The 20,503-nt window shown below is 38.6% G+C and overlaps 1 protein-coding gene across 2 annotated transcripts in view; it reads right to left on the bottom strand.

Annotated features, from left to right (window-relative positions):
- Nucleotides 1-19,689: 19,689 nt before the first annotated feature.
- Nucleotides 19,690-20,503, bottom strand: part of adora1.L (adenosine A1 receptor L homeolog) — a 33,611-nt gene continuing 32,797 nt past the window's right edge. The window contains exon 2 of one of the 2 annotated variants that reach the window (XM_041580830.1): nt 19,690-20,449. In XM_041580830.1, the coding sequence (XP_041436764.1) occupies nt 19,804-20,449 (646 nt within the window). In that variant the 3' untranslated portion in view covers nt 19,690-19,803. 2 annotated transcript variants of the gene reach the window in all.

The following is a 20,503-nucleotide window of genomic DNA, read 5'->3' as shown; positions in this document are numbered from 1 at the left end:
CATCCTTCCTCTTATATGCATCCACGTTTCCATCAAACAAAGGACAACCATTGTGACTAAGACACTTCATTCCCTATATGGATCAGTTCATTTGTAGTTTAGGTAATACCGATTTTTGACATCTACCATGTAAAAGTGCCATTCTGAATGATAACTCTTACAATCAATGCAGAAATAAACTAATGCCAACTTACTGTATATGTATGCATAATATATCTATATATATATATATATATCTATATATATATATATGGGACCTGTTATCCAGAATTCTCAGAACTTGGGGTTTTCCAGATAAGGGATCTTTCCGTAATTTGGATCTTCATGCCTTATGTCTACTAGAAAATCATTTAAACATTAAATAAACCCAAAAGGCTGGTTTTGCTTCTAAGAAGGATTAATTATATCTTATTTGGGATCAAGTACAATGTACTGTTTTATTATAATAGAGAAAAAGGAAATCATTTAAAAAAAAAATGGATTATTTGGATATAATGGAGTCTATGGGAGACGGCTTTTCTGTATAACCGATTTCCGGATAACGGATCCCATATATATACATATATATATATTTATATATATATACTGTCTATAGTATATAGATAATCTACATAGAAGGAATTCATAGTTGCACCAGTAAAGTTTTTGCATTAATTAGTTACCTGCATTATTACAAATCTTCCATTTCATTAGCATGCCCTAGATTTATTCATATAAGTCTTACATTTTGCTATAAAGAAGTGCTATAATTTTAGATTTTCCTGCCTGTGCTATTGTGGCTCTAATATAATATGACATGAAGAAAATGATAGTTGCTGCTATCACCATTTTGCTATGTTGCTGGATACTTCTGGCTTCTAAGCAAGTGTTTTTTCCTTCAGGCCCTACGTTAAGTTTTTGACCCTGTATATTGAGTAGTAGCTAAAATACTAACCTGAACATAGTTGAGGACAAGCAAGTTTTGCATTAAAATAAGCACCAGTATATTTGAGGTATCAGTTATCCGCATAAGGCTAACGCAGTAGCTTTTAAAAAAGATGATGGCCTACACACTTGGAATTTGAATGATCTTCTTTGTAAAGCATTAGTTGCTTTCCCAAGCTGTCAGTTTTAAACCATTCATGAATCCCACCCCTTCTCAGGTACTTTATGTCTTGAACTTGCCAAAGATGTCTCTGATACTACAAGACACATGAACCCATTGGTTTTTGTGTACTAAAATGTGCATAGTTTTGTAAAGACCAAGTAACCAACAACAACAAAGCAGGCAGGGGCGTAACTACAGAGGAAGCAGGCCCTGTGGCTGTAGGGGGGACCAGGAGGTATAGGGGCCCCATGAGGCCCTAACTAATGAGCAGTTTCAATATATATTGGTAAAACAGGACAACCTCTGAATATGTTGTGAGCCCTAAAATGAATTTGCAGTGGGGTCCAGCATCTGGTTACGCCACTGAAAGCAGGTAATGTTTTCAAGTTGTTACATGAAACTTTAATTCTATAACATACTGTACTGCACTATTTAAGGTTGCTTGTGCTAACTCACACTGGGTTTTTGGCAATTTACATACTTTTAGTTTAGCTTTTAGGCACCAAAGTTTTTCTTTGTTTCAATTATGGAAACTGACAAGGTTTTTTGGCCCGAAACGCAGCAAGAGCTAGGAAACTCACAAGATTGCTGTTGCCAAAAACAGAGGGAAAAGACACTAAGGAGCACATTTACTAAGGGTTGAAGTGAATTTTCGAATTTAAAAACTTTGAATTTTGAACTTGTTTTTGGGTACTTCAACCAATCGAATAGGCCTAAATTCGACTCGAAGTAAAAAAGTTCTACTTCGAAAATCGAAGTACTGTCTCTTTAAAAAAGTTCGATACTTCGCCACCTTAAACCTGCCGAATTGCTATGTTAGCCTATGGGGACCTCCTAGAACCAATAGCCAACAATCGTTCGTTGGCTAAGTTTTTAGAAGTCAAAAAATCGCTCGATCGATTAAATCCAAAGGTTTTCATCGTACGATCGAATGAATATGGCCAAATTTGATAACAAAACCTTCGACTTCAAATATTGAAGTAATGCCATTAGATGGTTGAATTTCGAAGTTTTTTACACTTCGAAATTTGACCCTTGATAAATCTGCCCCTAAATAATCAATATTTCGAAATGTTTTCAAAACACAGCTGTGTGCGCCATGCAAGTGCTTCTTAGCTAGCACTGACTGCATTTATAACACGATTGAAAGAAAAAAAGGAGAGATAAGCAAGTTGAACTACCTCCATGTCATCTTGGAGACAGTGATTAAATCCTTGTATTTTTAAGACCATATTCCAAATTACACTGGGTGGGTGATCATTTCTGCCAATTGTGCTTTCAAAAAGCTGTACAGAATTTATTAAGCTCAAGAATATTATAAAACACAAATGTAAAACTTTGGCGTATAAAAGCTGTCGAATTCACTTAGAAGTCAATAGGAGCTGTCATTGGCAATTCTAAAGCATATTTTCAATGCAAGTTTTTCTGAATTTTTTTTAGCTCATTGAAATGAGTAAAAATTCAAAATCCATACAAATCTTTATATTTCGATTTTTGAATGAATATGGCAACATTGCAGTTTGATGAAAATTCAAGTTTATTTGCAGTAGTAAAAAGCTCTATCATCACATAAATTTGAATTTTGACAAAGAAATAAAAGGACTCATTTTTGACTGCAAGGCACTAAATGGGAGTATACTTGTGCCCATTAAAATGCCATACCCTATGCAGTTTTGACTATTTGTTTTTATAAATGCTAGTGCCGCATGCCAGTTGCTACTACGGTGTAAAGGTATGGGATCCTTTATCCGAGAAACCGTTTTCCAAAAAGATCCAAATAAAAGGACTCAATTTTAATCATATAATTCAAACTTTTATAAATAATTTTGTTCTTTCTGTACTATTACAACAGTAGTTTGAACTTGATCTTAACTAAGATATAATTAATCCTTATTAACAAAACAATTCTGTTGGGCTTCATTACAGTTCAAATGATTTCTAAGTAGACTTTAGGTGAGGCGATCCAAATCCAGGAAAGACCTGTTATCTGGAAAACCCCAGGTCCCAAGCATTCTGGATAACAGGTCCATACATATATTTTTAAAAGGTACTGGTACTTTAAAAACATGTGTGTTGAGTTGCAAATACTGAGTAGTCTTCTCACCAACAAGATGCAGACTTCTAAAAATTATATTTCTAGTCCTATTTGACTGCATTTCCAGCAAGCACAGTCATTTCCCTAAAGAACTGAGTTCCATATTTTATGAAAACCTAATCAACTGTGAAATAAAAATCTCCAATACTAGAAAGTATTACAATATTTATGGTTTATGGTGTTTCAGTGATTTGTTCTGTGTCTTTGGTAATGTTGAATGCATTGTGTGATTTTATCTTTGTGTCAAGGCTGCCTAGGTATTGTTGGATACATGGCACAAGAGCCTGTGTTTTGTGCTGTGGCAGCCTCGGTAATATTCAATACATGGTATACCATTTTGTGTATTATTCTTTGGATGCCTGGGCAATTTCCAATATAGGAAGGGTTGTTTATTAACACTGTAGTGTAATTTTGGACACAACTGCAATGTTTCTTACTCAGAATGCAATGTTTACTTAACCATAATTCCAACACCATTGCAGGTTCCAGAGGGAGTTGATATAATTGTTGCAGATGCATCAAAATTGCTAATCGGTTGCACTGAGAGGTCGGAGACACTTTTAGGGTTCACAGTTAAATTGGCACTTGCACCAGATTCTGCACCTGTGGCAACTGATACAGGTCAGTGTAGGAACCCTGGAGATACCGCCTTGTTTAGAGGTGGAGGTACTGTAGCTTCTGTACTTTTGCTCAGTTCAGAATAGGCGCCAGGAGGAATACAACCACTGTATATGAAAGTGCAAGAAGCACGTTGATGCACGACTGCAGGGAAATTCGTGGGCCCCACAACTCCACTTATGGTCGTAGATGACCCTAAAATTGGCCATAGATGTGCAGATTTTATTCTTTGTGCGACGAATGCTTGTCTTTTTCAGTCTAACGATCTATCATTAACATATTCCAATTAGAATAAGTAGCAAAAGTAACAAATCAGTGTTTTGTGCTGTTTCTGCCTGGGTAATGTTGAATACATTCAGCATACACTATTCAGTATTTTCTGCTATACTGCCTGGGCAATTTGTAATTCCCAGTGCTATTGGCCTATGTGGAATACATAGAACATCATTCATAATTCTTGCTTGATTTTTTATTGTTTTGGGGTATGGTTGCCTGGGCAATATGGTTCACTGTGTATCTCACGACCCTGAAAGATTGCAGGTTGGAACACCACCTAGACCAGGGATCCCCAACCTTTTGAACCTGTGAGCAACATTCAGAAGAAAATGGAGTTGGAGAGCAACACTAGCACGAAAAATGTTCTTGGGATGGCAAATAAGTGCTGTGATTGGCCATTTGGTAGCCCCTATGTGGATTGTCAGCCTACATTGAGGCTCTGTTTGGCAATGCACCTGGTTTTTCTACAACCAAAACTTGCCTACAAGCCTGGAATTCAAATAAGCAACTGCTTTGAGGCCACTGCGAGTAACATCCAAGGGGGTTGGAGAGCAACATGTTGCTCACGAGCTACTGGTTGAGGACCACTGACCTAGACTATTAAGTTTATTGAATGCAAAGCAAAAGCATTTCCTAACTCATCAAAATGGCAAATTAACTTTGCTAATTGTTCAGTGCCTTGACTGTGTTTTGGATATATATATATATATATATATATATATATATATATATATATATATATATATATATATATATATATATAAGCAAACACTTGTGCAGAACAAGCTTGATTTGGTTTCTAGGATATGTACAAGCTGAGTCAAACAATTCACATCATCCTAGTTACCAGATTGGCTTCTTGTAATTATTAGCTAAAGTTAAGTCTGAATCATCTTTCTAAATTATCTCTGAACTTTTAGCTTGTGCATCCAAATGCTCTTGATGTGAAAACAATCAGTGGCGTTATCTTCACTTATCTGCCAGCTCTGCTTGTGTGAGCAATTGAGCATGTGAATGTGGCATCTAAAAATGGAAGGCTGAAGAAGCTTTTAACGGTCTTCATTTGTGTAACTGCTTGTGCATCACCCTGGCGACACTGATTAATTAGATAGGCCCCTTTTATCCACTATGTGATATGTTTTTAAATAATTTAAATGATTGGATGATGTAGTTTATGTTGCAACATTGTGGAGCCATAAAGGAGCCTGTGTGCAAAGAAACAGCATTTTGGTTTCTAGATTCAGAGATAACTAGATTGCTAGATCAGTTTTACTGAGCTGATTATTTGTTTTACAGCAGATTATACTAAAGGGGGTGTTCACCTTTAAATTCACTTCTAGTATGATGTAGAAACTTATATTTTAAGACAATTTATGATTGGTATTGATTGTTTATTGTTTCTGCTAGGGATGCACCGAATCCACTATTTTGGATTCGGCCGAATTCCCGAATCCTTCGTGGAATACCAAACTGAATCTTAATTTGCATATGCAAATTAGGGGTGTGAAGGGGAAACATTTTTTTACTTCCATGTTTTGTGACAAAAAGTCGCGCAATTTCCTTCACCGCCCCTAATTTGCATATGCAAATTAGGATTCGGTTTGGATCCTGCTGAAAAAGGTAGAATCCTGGCCGAATCCTGAACCCAATGCTGAATTCGGTGCATCCCTAGTTTCTGACTTACTGTATTTAACTTTCTATTCAGCAGCTTGACAGTTTGCAATTTCAGCAATCTTGTTGCAAGTGTCTAAGTTACCCTAACAACCATGCATTGATTCGAATAAGAGACTGGGATATGACTAGGAGAGGGCCTGAATATAAAGATGAGTAATACAATACAGAGCATTTGTTTTTTAGATCGGTCAGTGACCCCCATTTCAAAGCTGGAAAGAGTCAGAAGAAAAAGGCAAATAATTAAAAAATTATAAAAAAGAAAAAATGAAGGCCAATTGAAAATTTGCTTAGAATTAGCCATTCTATAACATAAAAGTTAACTTAAAGGGATACTGTCATGGGAAAAAAAAAATTTCAAAATGAATCAGTTAATAGTGCTGCTCCAGCAGAATTCTGCACTGAAATCCATTTCTCAAAAAAGCAAACAGATTTTTTTATATTCAATTTTGAAATCTGACATGGGGCTAGACATATTGTCAATTTCCTAGCTGCCCCAAGTCATGTGACTTGAGCCTGCACTTTAGGAGAGAAATGCTTTCTGGCAGGCTGCTGTTTTTCCTTAGATTCTGTTAGGAATGTCATTGACACTTCAGTGGGGCTCATTTAAACACTGTGAAAATTTGCACCTGGACAGTAACCCACAGCAACCAATCAGCGATTAGCTTTTTTTAAGCTATATAATTATAATAAAATACCATTTGGAATGGTTAAATAATATGTTTCTGCTTATACTGTAGGTACATAGTGTTGTACTGTGCCATTACAGGATTATTTTCAAAAGCTCTAAAAATTTGAGATTTATTAAATGTAAAAACCATGAAAATCACCAATACAAAACTTTACCAGGTAAAAGTTGTCAAGGTCCTAAAGAAGTCAATGGGAGCTGCACTAATCCTATTGGACCGTTTAAATCAATTCGAATTTTAAAGGTTTTGGGATTTTTTTTTCCACTAGGAATTGTCCAAAAACGTAAGGTTTTCAAGGTATTTGTATTTTTAAGCACATTATTTTCAGTTTGTCCTTTTTATATTCGGACGTTTAATAAATTCCATGACATTTGTGGTTTTAGATATAATCATCTGTTCATCATACTCCATTTTATTGGTAGGATACCTAAAGAAAATTAAATTTCATAGCCAACAAATAAGTACTTAAAGTGGATATTTCTTCCTTATGCGATTTCCTCTGATTGCTAATGCTAATTCACTGAAATGCGAAGTTGAATCTTTAATAGTTAGGAGTTTTGAAGGCAATTCCACTTTAAAAAAGTAAAAAAACGCTGGCGTTTTTACAACTTTTATGAATTTACGGCATATAGGATATGATGTCACTGACATACAGGATATCATGTCACTGACATAAGATTGAGGAAGATGTAGCTTCATTTTATCAGTTCGCCTGGTCTAAGGTGGCAAAGGAAACTCTGGCGCAAGAGGTAACATTCAGCAATATACACACTTTAGTATTTTTGCGGAGTAACGTCCATTCGCCAGAGCGAAAAGTTGCCTGGCGATAGGGTGCAATCATACACTAGTGACGGTCCCTTAGGCTAGCGAATTGTCCTCTACGCCTGTTAGTAAATTGGCAATGTCCCTGCGGATTGGATTTCTGGTGAATTGTTGCTAGCAACGGCCACTTCACCCTTTAATAAATCTTCCCCAATGGGATAGTTATAACTGCAGCCAGAAAGGGGTAATTTGGAGCACTTACTTATGAACACTGCTGTGGATATTTTTCCATTGGCATTACAATAGCCCAAATGAAATGGCATTTCCAGTGCTGTTATGGGTACTCACCTTTGGGCAAGCCTACTACTTAATTCAGTCTGAATACCATTCAAATTTAATTTATTAATGGGACAAGTTACTTAAGATAGGGTCACTTTGGGTGTGGTCCTCGATAGTCCGTTTTGACTAATCCTTATCAGTGATTTAGGAGGTTATTTATCAAAGGTAGAGTTTGTGAGTTTTTTTCTACATCGAAAAAACTCACAACTTGAATGTTTACTTATTTATGAAAAACCCAAATTTAAAAATTTGAATACTCGATTTGATCAAGTTATCCAGTACAAACCAAAAAAAAAAATCTTCAAATGGTTCAAGGGGCCTCTTCCATTGATTTCAACAGGTTTAAGCAGGAGTATTTTCGGATTCCAGCTTATTTCAGCTTCCAGGCACAATAAATCTCGAAAAACACGATTTTTATTTATCCTGAAAAATTCAAGTTTTTAATGAAAACACAATGATGCCAAGCAGTAAGGAGAATGGGAAGTCTTGTGTTCCATCTGTGTCTGCCTTCCCCGGTTATGTTAGTAGTGTAAGTACCGAGAAGGATCATGTACTGTTGGGTTAATTTCTGCTTGAATAAGTTACCATTGTCAACGCCACACAGAATCAATGATCAAGAACTCTCTATGAATTGTTTCATAGAGTATATGAATGTGATTTTATTCCCACACAGCAGAAGCTTGCTTAAGTCCAATGTGAGTTTTTTGCCACAGGCCAAAAGCAATAGGTGTTAATGGTAATGTGTCTGTAATCCAATGGTTTCAAAAATCATGCCATGTTTTTATATACAAAACATTGTGTAAACTATTTCTTGCATGCTTGGATCACACAGCACAGACCCCAGTAGCACATGGTTGTTTGATGGCAGCAAGCGGCCAGTTACAAGGGTTGGCAAAAAGGCGCCTCTTGTAACTTTATGAGACGAATTTCCTGGTTTCAAACTGGAAATTCAGCTCCACTTGTGCAAAGAGCGCAATTGTACTTAATGCACTAGCGATGCTGCCCGCTTTCGACCCACTCCAGGCGGCATCTGGGCTGCTGCCTCAGGCGGCAGCAGCACCAGGATCAACGATGTTAAGCAAGTAACATATTTAGGAGTCCGTTTACTAAAGTGCGGTAAATTTGACTTTAAGTTTTCCGCATGTTATCGCTGAGAATATTTTTCTGCCAGAATATTCGCAGCGACTAAGTTTACTAAACAACGATGCGCTCAGAATTCGTTGCGATCACTATGTTAACGCACCAGCTTACGTTAGCGGTCATTACGTTTTTGCAAATATTTATACTATAAAATAGTCTTGTTTTATGGAGGTTATTATGGCAATTTTTACTGTGACATTTATGGCCAGAAATACATCTTCAAAACTTTACTGACTGATGATTATACCATCCAACAATTTTACTAGAGTAACACCAATGAAACATGTCTGCATCATATAAACCCTTCTGCCAATAGAATCATATGAACAAGAAATCATACCAGTCAATCTCTTTGCTTCATACAAATGCACAGTTTAATGTAGCCAATCACAATGAAACCAAAAAAGCGTAGAGGCTGATGAATCCTTGACTGTGAAGCCTGCTGCCAATAATTCGCCTCTGAGCTGAAGCTGCTGCTGTTGCAGCAGATAGAAGCAGAAGCCAAAACATCCTGTCAGCAATAGCTACAGATCTCTCTCCTGTCAGCAAAGAATGATGGGTAAAAAAAAAACAGTATTATGGAATATTTCCTGCCCCTTGAGAATTTTCTGGCGAAAAAATACTTTCACGCCACTACATAAAATTTTGCGAATATTCTTGCGTACATTTTGTCTTTTGCACATTTCGCTGTTTAGTAAACCAGGTGTTAATGTGTACGTAGCATTGTTTGCAGTGAAAGTGATAACTGGCGAACACTTAGGGGCACATTTACTAAGGGTCGAATATCGAGGGTTAACCGGATTTACCGCAAATACTTCTATCGAACGATCGAAGGAAAAATCGTTCAATCGAACGATTAAATCCTTCACATGGAACGATTCGAAGGATTTTAATCCATCGATCAAAGGATTTTCCTTCGATCAAAAAAAGCTTAGAAACCTAATGGGGAAGGTCCCCATAGGCTAACATTGAAGCTCGGTAGGTTTAAAGTGGCAAAGTAGGTAGTCAAAGTTTTTTTTAAAGAGACAGTACTTCGTCTATCGAATTGTCAAATAGTCGAACGATTTTTAGATCAAATCGTTCGAATCAAAGTTGAAGTCGTAGTCAAAGGTCGTAGTAGCCTATTCGATGGTCGAAGTACCCAAAAAAACTTCAAAATTCGAAGTTTTTTTACTTCGAATCCTTCACTCGAGCTTAGTAAATGTGCCCCTTATTCTTGTGCAAGAATTCACAAATTTATATTTACCACAGGTTAGTAAACTGGCGAAAACATATGCGGCGATAAATTTGTCTGTATTTTGTGCGCATATTTTTACTGCGCTTTAGTATACAGACCCCTTAGAACTGTTATAAATGCTATTTACAGGTATCAAGTTCTCATGTAATCTAATGTAAACATACAGAAAGGGTAAACCCTGCTTCTCTCTATGTGGAATAGCAGCTTACAGGAGGCTCTGTTTGCCAGTACGCATGGTTTTTATGGAACTTAAGCTTTTTCCCAGAGTCGGAAATTCAAAAATAAGCACCTGCGCTGAGGCCACTGGGAGCAACATCCAATGGGTTGGAGAGCAACAAGTTGTTCGTAAGCCACTGGGTGGAGATCACTGCCCTGGATGAACCCTGGATTTATCAGCAGTGCAATAAAGATGTTAAATCCAGGATAAATCTGAAATATTAGGGTCTCCAAATGTAAAGTAATTACTCACCACAAAAGGGAAGAGGCCCAGGTGCACCACCCAGAGCCCTCAGCACAGGGAGCGGACAAAATGAAAAAACCTTTTGGAGCAGGCACTCAATAAAGACAAACTTCCACCAGGCAAATAGTCCAAAGTGAAGAGAGTTTATTGTGTCCACAGCCTCAGGCCACAGGCCTATTTGCCTAGTGGAAGTTTGTCTTTATTGAGTGCCTGCTCCAAAAAGGTTTTCTGTTAATTCCTGGAATCAAATTCAGGATTAAAGCCACCCCCAATTACTACACCCCTATTTGGCTAATCACTGTAGGGGCTAACTTAAAGCCTACATACTAACTACAAAAAAATCCAAAACAAGGCACTCTAATGAGATTAGAATCAAAATGTATGTACATTTTGGGGGTTATTTACTAACACTCAATTTTTTATGGTCAGGCTTTTTTGTGGCAAAAAACTCAAATTCTTAGAGATTTATTTTACCCCAATGCTACAAAAAGCCTGAATTCAAAAAGCTGCCATTTCAAACGATGTCTCACGTACCACAATCTGTACAAACTCACGTGCACACTCAGGCCCTTTCTGTACGGTCACGCTAGGTGCACAGCTCCTCAGGGAGACGGCCCTCCCAAAATATATTGAAGAAAGTAAAGCAGGCTGGCACACAAAGCTATTCAAACCGGGGTGCAACCCCTGGTACGTTTATTGCGTCACAACGCAATAAACGTACCAGGGGTTGCACCCCGGTTTGAATAGCTTTGTGTGCCAGCCTGCTTTACTTTCTTCACGTACCACAATACCATTTCAGCAGTGAGACAAAGTGAGAAAATTCTGCCTGCCAGCAATTTAACACTTTTTTTTAAACTGTTATATAGTAACATAGAAAGTTAGGTTGAAAAAAGAAAAACGTTTATCAAGTTCAACCTTTTAAACATATATATATATAACCTGTCTATGTGCTAGTTGATCCAGAGGAAGGCAAAAAGAACCTTCTGAACCCTCTCCAATTGCCTTAGAGGGGGACAAGTTCCTGTTAACTGGTGTATTTTTACTGTTAAATGCTCAATTATGTCCTCTGCACTAAACAATTCTCCCCCTACTGTCCTGGTCTCTGCATTGGAGGTATATCTGGGGAAATGGGGTTACAGCAGACCCAGATTCTGCCTTTAATTAGCAGTAGTTAGAGTACATGAAGGAGGAAAGTATATGCCATACAGTAAATGGTAATTATTTGAAATTACTCTGTGAATACATTTAATATTACGAATGCCAAGGTGGCATCAGGTACACTTATAGTAACGTACATACATAGTAAGATAGGTTGAAAAAAAACCCCATTTGAAGCCTATCCAATTTGCCTCAGAGGGGGAAAAAATTCCTTCCTTCCTGACTCCAAAATGGCAATCGGACTAGTCCCTGGATCAACTTGTACTATGAGCTATTTCCCATAACCCTGTATTCCCTTACTTGCTAAAAAGCCATCCAACCCCTTCTTAAAGCTATCTAATGTATCAGCCTGTACTTCAGTAGATATAACTTCAGTTAATACTTTATACCTACTGAAGTTCCTACTTGAGTAGGTATGTAGTATTAATTAGATTACATCATATAAGCAAATGTTATAATAATAATAATATTATAATTGTAAATATAATACTGTAGAGGTAAGAGGGTAAGAACAAAGACAGAAGTTAGCAAGTAAGAATGAAACCTTCCAACAAGGGCTTTTGGAAAATAATATAGCTTAGTAAATTGCAGTGTGAAAACAATACTTATGATAGATTTCTGGGATCCTCTTTGAATGTTTAGCCGCTGTTACCACTTTTAATAAAGAAAAAGTGTGTGGATATTCATATATTCATGCTCTGTGCAATCATAGCACAAATGTTTATCAGCAAAAATGAGTAACTGTTTCAAGTGATCATAACATTTGGGCTGGTTTATGGGGCGGCACCTTTGGGCCCATGCTGTTTTGTATGTTTAACAAAAGCATATAGGTGTAGGTATATAAATACTGGAAACCTTGGCATGTTCCTTAGTGAAAAATGCCTCTCAAGAATTAGCATGCATGTAAGGTGTATGAAAATGGTGTTATACGAAAATGTAGTGCATGATGATGTAAATGTGAGAAAATTAATGATATGTGTATGTGTGATTTTGATGTTAAAAAGTTGGTGTTAAAAAGGTGTATTTACAAGGTTTGTCCACTAGATGGCAGTGAGTTCCCATTAGTTATATAAGGGTTATATAATGTGTTATGTAAAATGCAGTTCCTTCCCCGGCCAATAGAGGGAGAGTAGTGAGATAGGGCAGAAAAGGTATAAAGGGATGGTTCAACCCAGGGTGTAGTTAGTTGGATTGGAAGGTTAGATAGTTAAAACTGTAATGGGGCACTAGATGCCATAGCCAGTGAGGGCAAGTTAGAAAGGGTAGCTGGCACCCCACCAAGGTGTAAGAGGCTTAGTAGCCGTGGCTCGGCCACAGATAGGGAAAAAAGAGATAGACAGGGCAGTGCGGACAACCCAGGCCTGTGGTGAAAATCCTACCTGGAAAAGCTAGGGGGCGCTGCTGTGGTGGCCCGGTGGCTGTAGGAGGGAGGTGGCACACGGAAATTCCTACCAGGGCGAGGTGGAGGGCTCGTAGGACTTACTGCGGACTGCCTGACTGGTAGGTGGTGCAAGAAAGGCTAAAAGGCTGGATTCCCAAGGTGTTGTGGGGAGACTGTGGAAAATACCTGTAAGCCCATAAAGAAGATATACTGTATGCTGGTGGTGAGTCGATTTGACAATTCTTTGAATAAAACTATATCAAGTTTTTTTAAGAACTTTGGTGTAGTGTGCCTTTAATCACTGGAAGGCCCCTACATGCAGGCTTTAGTCAATTGTCATAGCACACAATGGATGGGACAATAAGGGGACATTTGGGCCTGGCCCCCAAACTACTAAATATTGCAGCCACCAGAAATATCTAAATTTGCCTGTGTCCCTATGATTTAATAAATTATTTGATCATGTTTTTTAAAAACCACACTGGTCAATTACATTTTGTTGTTGGGCTAGAAGACTTCTCTGTTGCAGAAATTAAGCAACTAATGAACCTGCCTAATCTCTCTGGGAGGATGGAGATCCAGTTTCACTGGAAGCACAACTGGAGACTCAGTCTGGAGGGGCCTATTCTGCATTTTTTTAGAACATGTATGGTTATCTTTGGTCATTACAGCAATATTGTTACTTTCATCACAGCTCAACCCGCAGTCCCATGTTTGTATTGGAAAGTCCGATTTTTCTCTGCACTGAACAGCCAGAAAAAGAAACAAAGTTTTTAACTTAATAGGCTTTTGGCAGAGAGCCCAGAACAGCCAGAGCAGCAGCCAATACTTTTGTAACAATTTTGAGATAAGCAAATAAGCAATTGTAACAATATAAGATAACAGGTCCCTTGGGAAAAGTTAGACAAGCCACAGTCATTTTGGAACAAAGTGCTTTGGACTGAAGAAAAAATTGAAGAAAAATCGAAAAACCCCACATTCCAAGAAAAATACCTGCTACCTACTGTCAAATTTGGTGGAGGTTCCGTCATGCTGTGGGGCTGTGTGGCTAGTTCAGGGACTGGGGCCCTTGTTAAAGTCGAGGGTCGGATGAATTCAACCCAATATCAATAAATTCTTCAGGATAATGTTCAAGCATCAGTCACAAGATTGACCTTATGCAGGGGTTGGATATTACAACAAGACAATGACCCTAAACACACTTCAAAATCTACAAAGGCATTTATGCAGAGGGAGAAGTACATTTATGCAGAGGGAGAAGTACAATATTCTGGAATGGCCATCACAGTCCCCCGAATTGAATATCATCCAAAATCTATGGGATGATTTGAAGCAGGCTGTCCATGCTCGGCAGCCATCAAATTAAACTGAACTGGAGAGATTTTGTATGGACGAATGGTCAAAAATACCGCCATCCAGAATCCAGACACTCATCAAAGGCTATAGGAGGCGTCTAGAGGCTGTTACATTTGCAAAAGGAGGCTCAACTAAGTATTGATGTAACATCTCTGTTGTGGTGCCCAAATTTATGCACCTGTCCTTTATGTCACTGCTGAAATACTACTGTTTCCATAAGGCATGTTATATATTAAAAGGGGTTCCCAAACTTTTTCATGTGACTGTATCTGCTCCAAGGGGCCCTTAACAGTGTCATGGATTTAGCTTTAATGATGCCATTAAGAAATCATAAAATAGAACTAAGGTCTGACTAAGAGTTAGACTAGAAATGCTGTAACTTACGACTTTTGTAGCAGACTAGAGTTATAGAACCCTAATATTTGAATGCCTCCTTCAAAAATTGCAAGAATAAAAAAGGGCCACTGGCTCTGGAGAACTGAACAAAAGTTATATCAAGTGGTGTTGCTTGAAGAATTCAGGTTTGATGTTGTTAGACCACAACTTCATAAAATTCCAAGATACACTCAAAACATTGCATCCGAATGGAAGAAGTTGTGATTTGCTCACGCTAATTCAATGATGGCAAAGCACTGAATGCTGCCTTTAAGTCAGTAAACGGTTCCCAGTATGCTTTAGCTCTTGAGAATATGCTGGACATTGGAGTGCAGTAACATCTGGTTTGCTCTGAAAGTTTTAGTCCACCTTTAAAGTAGCTGAAAATATAATAAGTGGCAGATTTATTAAGGTTCGAATTGTAAATTCGAATTTTCAAGTTGGATTTTTGGTCGAAACTCACTAATTTGAGTTGGAAATAATCCAAACTCAAATTAGAATTTGAGATTTATCATACCTAGATCCTGAGAACAACTCAAATTTGACTATTTGCCTATCCTGCCGAGTTCATGTAGAAGTTAATGGCAGAGGTCCAGATCCAGTGAGCCATTTGAAGATATTAGCTTTCCTGACATTCAAGGTTTTTTTTGGAGAAAAAACTCGATTCAGGTTTAGTCGAATAAGATTCGACTATGAGTTTTCGGGTCGGTAATATTTGTTTGAGTTTTAGTCATTCGAGTTTTTTCTTACATAAGATACTATTCAAATGTCAAGGTCATTCTAGTTCATTCGAGGTAAATAAAATTTGACCTTTGAAAAATAAGCCCCTAAATGTAGTAAAGGAAAGTGGAATAAAAATCAAAATGTTAAAATGATTTATCTGACCCATAGATTAAATGTACACAGAACAATACAAAAAGCCATCAGCACATGCAAAAACGTACACATACCTCCCAACTAGTGTTGTGCGGGTCAGGTTTTTCCTTTTATAGACCCGCGCTGACCCACCCTGCCAATGATGTCACAAAAGGAGCGGGGCGAGCAGGTGCACGTCTATAAAAAGTTCAACCCGGAAGTCGGAAACCGGCATTTGTAAGGAAAGGGGGGTGCCGTTTTCTGCAAGACAGTCATGATTTTAACAGCTCAGCCCGCAGTCCAGAGTTTCTTACTTAAATGTCCTGACTTTCTCTTTGATCTCCTGCACTGACAGGAAAAAGATACAGATGCAGCCACTTTGGTTTGTCTGTTTGACACAGAATAACTAAACACAGATATCCCATTTATCTCATTTAACACAGAAAGCTGTGTCACAACATCCCATCTAATTAAAGCATTCACCATTGTGAACAATGGTGCTTTGGTATGCTAATGAAAAGGTTAAATGCATTAAATGAGTTAAGATAACTTTAGATAACACAGTTTCTTCAAGTAGCCCTGAGTCATGACGCATTTAACTCACAAATCCAAGTGGCTTCATCTGTACCATGTTCCTGAAACTTTATTAAAATAGGAGGCTTTTGTTAATTTTGTTTGTTTGTTTTTCAAATGTTGGGAGGTATGCTTACATAACATAAATATACTGTATATATATGTGGTGTATACTGTATATGTTTATTAACTACACCTCCCTGTGTGCTTTCATGATATGTTTGAGTAGGCTGGGAACTGTAATCCAACAAATAATATATGGGTGAAGCAACATTGATATGAAGTAGTGATGTGCAGGTCGACCTGATACCCGCAGGACCCGCGGGTCGGGCGGGCTCGGGTCGACCTCGCATTGCTCCTCGCGGGTGGTGGGCGGGTGCGGGTTGAGCTCTTCTCCTGTTCTCCCCACCCGCCACCTTCAAATGCCGGCTTCCAGGTTCTGGTTTTATAGTCTTGCGTCTGCTTGCCCTGCCCCTTTTGTGACATCATTGTGACATCATCGGTGGGGCGGGTTGGCGCGGGTCTATATAAGGACCCCGGAAGGCCGGGAGCAGGGTGGGTTAGGGTCGGGTGCGGGTCAGGAAAACCCAAACTCACAGCCATTTGAATTAAGGCTATCAATGAGTGAGGGAGCATACACAGGACTCAAGATGATCTCTATTCACAATTTCATGCCCTGGGTGGGGTAACTCTATAATATACAAGAAATTAGCTAATGTCATCCTTCTTGCACTATCCTGAAGGGATCTAAAGTGATTGCAGAGTCTGGGGACGTTGAAAAGCTGCACATTGCTGCTGAGATCCTATTGATTGTAACATTTTCTTGTCCTTTAATTTGGAAAATATATAACATATATCCAGTAACATTGTTTAGTGATATACTGATGAATTGGGATCAAAAGTTAGTTAGTAAGTACCCCGTAGACATGAGTGTCCGCAGAAGGGGGCAAGAGGGGGTAGTTGCCCCACCCTGAAAAGAAATTGTTTGTACATTTACTTCCTAACAACACAAAACATTTTTTATACTTCCCACCCCAAGGGAAGCCTTAATTACGTTATCTCCTGTATTGTCATGAATAGGTTCATCCTCAGTGGGATGCTATCCTACGTGATATTAACTTAATTGCCCCCCCCCCCGGAAAATTTTCTGCGGACACCCATGCCCGTAGACGAACATTGCATGTGGAAGTCTCCTACAGTTGAGTATGGAGAGCCTAAAGCAAGCCAAGATTTTTATGAGGGTTGTACATTTAGCCATGAGTTTCAGATGGCATCAAACTTAGCCTGCACTAGTTCTAGTCATATAGACCAATTTCTATTTGGGTAACATGCCATTAAATGGGCGTTCTGTGTTAAGTTAACTTTTAGTATGTTATAGAATGGCTCACTGTAAGCAACTTTTCAGCTTTTTAAAATAGTTTTTTTTAACTATTGGCCTTCAACTTTCAAATGTATTGTTATTGCTACTTTTTATTGCTCATCTATCTATTCACATTCCAGGTTCTTATTTAAATGAATGCACTGCTTCCAGGGTAATTTGAACCCTAGCGACCAGATTGCGGTAACTGCAAACTGGAGAGCTGCTGAATCAAAAGCTAAATAATTCAAATTTTAGCATGATGTAGAGAGTGATATTCTGAAAGAAATTGCACTTCGTTTTCATTTCATTCATTATTTGTGGTTTTGTTTTTAAAGTTGAACAGCCCTTTTAAGTAGTATAGGGGCACATAGGGTTAATTTGCCCCTATGGCTTTAAACCCTTAGACTTCCTGATCTCCCAAGTTGCTGGGCAGATGCACATGTAGTTAGTTATAATTTTCATAGTTGTAGTATGAGCCAAGAGGCATTGTGACTACTTCCTGTTACACTTTGATAAAGTGATTGTGAAGGGGTGGATCTTTCTCTTTGGCTTCTGGTTGCTGACCCAGCTGGATGTTTCCAGGGAGCCTGGGTACAACAAAGCCCTGTAAAGCCATTCTGCCATAGGGACCAGTAGCTCTAGAAAGTAAAGTTGGGGAGCAGGCAGGGACCCCGTGAATGAGGTCAGATTGAGACAGGATACTACCTGTAAAAGTACTCTCTAGAAGAGTAAGATAGGCAGGTTAAGTAACAAGATCAGCTTGGCTCCATCTAGGAGGGATAGCAAGGAGGTAGCTCTCCCGTCAGGCAAGATTAGTCTGTAGTGTAGGAACACAGGCTAATAGGGATTTAGGTTTAGTGGGTTCCCTGATCCAACATGTGGGGATCCAGGTCACGGTGCTGTGATCCTTAGGGTGTATCTATAAATGTGATACACTACCTCCTTGGGGAGTTTCCACTGTGCTGTCTCTGAGGGACATGTTCTATTCATTTCGTGATTATCTGCTGGGGCATCTGTGGATTGTACAAACCTGTGGATCATTTGTCTTGGACAAATACACTGTTTTATTGTTGTTGCAAAAACCTCCTAGCGCCCTTTTTTGTAGTTTTGTAGCATTGTAGTTGTTCTGCACCATACCCCATGCTTCCCAACTGTCCCGTTTGTGGGACAGTCCCGATTTTGACAGATCAACCCAAAGTCCCAGATTGTTACTGAAACAGCCAGAAATATACAAAGTTTCTAAAACTTAATTAGCTTTTGGCAGAGAGCCCAGAACAGTCAGCAGCTGCACTTAAGGTGGCCATACACGGAGAGATCCGCTTGTTTGGCGATGTAGCCAAACGAGCGGATCTCTCTCCGATATGGCAGAATCGGGCTGATCCGATCGTGGGCCCTAGGGCCTAACGATCAGATCCTAACAAACTGGAACGGGCGGTCGGATCATGGGACCGCATCAACGAACAGATTTTTAGTCCCATCCGATCAAGATCTGCCCGACTTTCCGACAGATCTCAATTGGGGAAGCCCGTCAGGGGCCCCCATGCACGGGCCAATAAGCTGCCGACTCGGTCTGTCGGCAGCTTTTATCGGCCCGTGTATGGCCACCTTTAGACACGTTTGTAATAATTTAAGATAAGCAAAGAAACAATTGTAACTATTTAAGATAAGCAGGTCTCTTGGGAGAACTGAGACTAACAGCGTAAAGGGCAAGTCTCTTTCATTAGCAAAACTGTTATAACACATAAAACATTGCACTAAAACTCCCAGAAATGTGTTCAAACTTTCATAACCTGCCAAATTTTGTGAAATGGACATGGTAATTTGGAGGAGTGGCCATAAAATAAAAAAAAGTTTTTGTCCCTCCCTTTTTTCAAATGTTGGGAGGTATGCATATATTCATTTCTTCCACTTATCGAAGGCCCTGCCTTAAGTGTTAGAGTTATATATAACCCATTCTCTATATTGTTAGCTGGACATTAACTCTTTTGGAATAAGGTAGGCCAAGCTAAAATACAGTGCTGAAGTAGATTCCCATTGCAAAAGAGTAGATTATACGACAGCAAAGCGAATCTAAAAAATCAACAGCAGGTTTCAAATCCAAAACAGGCATGTACTTATTATGAACACATGGTGGCACTAACTGTTTAAGTATAAGAAACCAGCATTTCTTTCATAGAGAGCAAATCATAATTTCATTGTACTTATTCATAAGCTCATGAGTAAACACAATTAATTTAATTGGGAAACCAGCACATACTTCTCATTTAACGACCGGTTTATTGGAATTGGTGGACAAATGTACAGATAACGGTTATTAAGATTATTGGGAATAGTATAGTGTACAAAAACAAGCCATGTATATTTTCACATATCAGAGGACATTTTTAGAACTCTCACAAATTGTATTATGCCTGCCGTTCATAAACCTGCTAGGTTTGCAGCAAAAATATTTCTTCCAGATGTACAAATAAGTAGATTGGAATTTTTCAATCCTGAAAGCATAGACAATAGGGTTCATTGCAGAGTTTCCATGTGTCAGGAAGATTGCAACATAAGTAATAATCATCGGTGTCTTACAAGTCTTGCAGAATAAAGTGATGCAGTTCAACGTGTGGAGCGGGAGCCAACTTAAAGCAAAAAGCAACAAGATTAATGCCAGAGATTTGGCAATTTTAAGTTCTTTCCCATAATACTTGTGTGGGTCTTTGGAATTTGCACATACTTTTTTGTTGAGTTGTTTCTGAATCAGATGGAAGACTTCCAAATAAATAATTAGCATTAGGAAAAGTGGTGGCAAGACCCAGACAAAGAAATTGAAATAGACCATGTATTCCATGCTAATCACAGTCTCAAACTGACATGTGATGATCAGTCCGTTCTCAGTGGAGTTGTGTTTGTTTCTCAGGTTATTCATATTGTTCCATCCGAACATGGGGACCAAGCCAACAAGGAAGGACAGCACCCAACATCCCGTGATTGCAATCCCTGCTCTTCTTGCTGTTACAACACTCCTGTAACTAAAAAGCAGAAGGTAAAATTTAGATATTGAAACCTTTATTAAACATGGTACA

Source organism: Xenopus laevis, chromosome 2L (assembly GCF_017654675.1).
Source record: "Xenopus laevis strain J_2021 chromosome 2L, Xenopus_laevis_v10.1, whole genome shotgun sequence".
NCBI classification, from domain to species: Eukaryota; Metazoa; Chordata; class Amphibia; order Anura; family Pipidae; genus Xenopus; species Xenopus laevis.
This window is presented reverse-complemented; position numbering and strand designations above follow the sequence as displayed.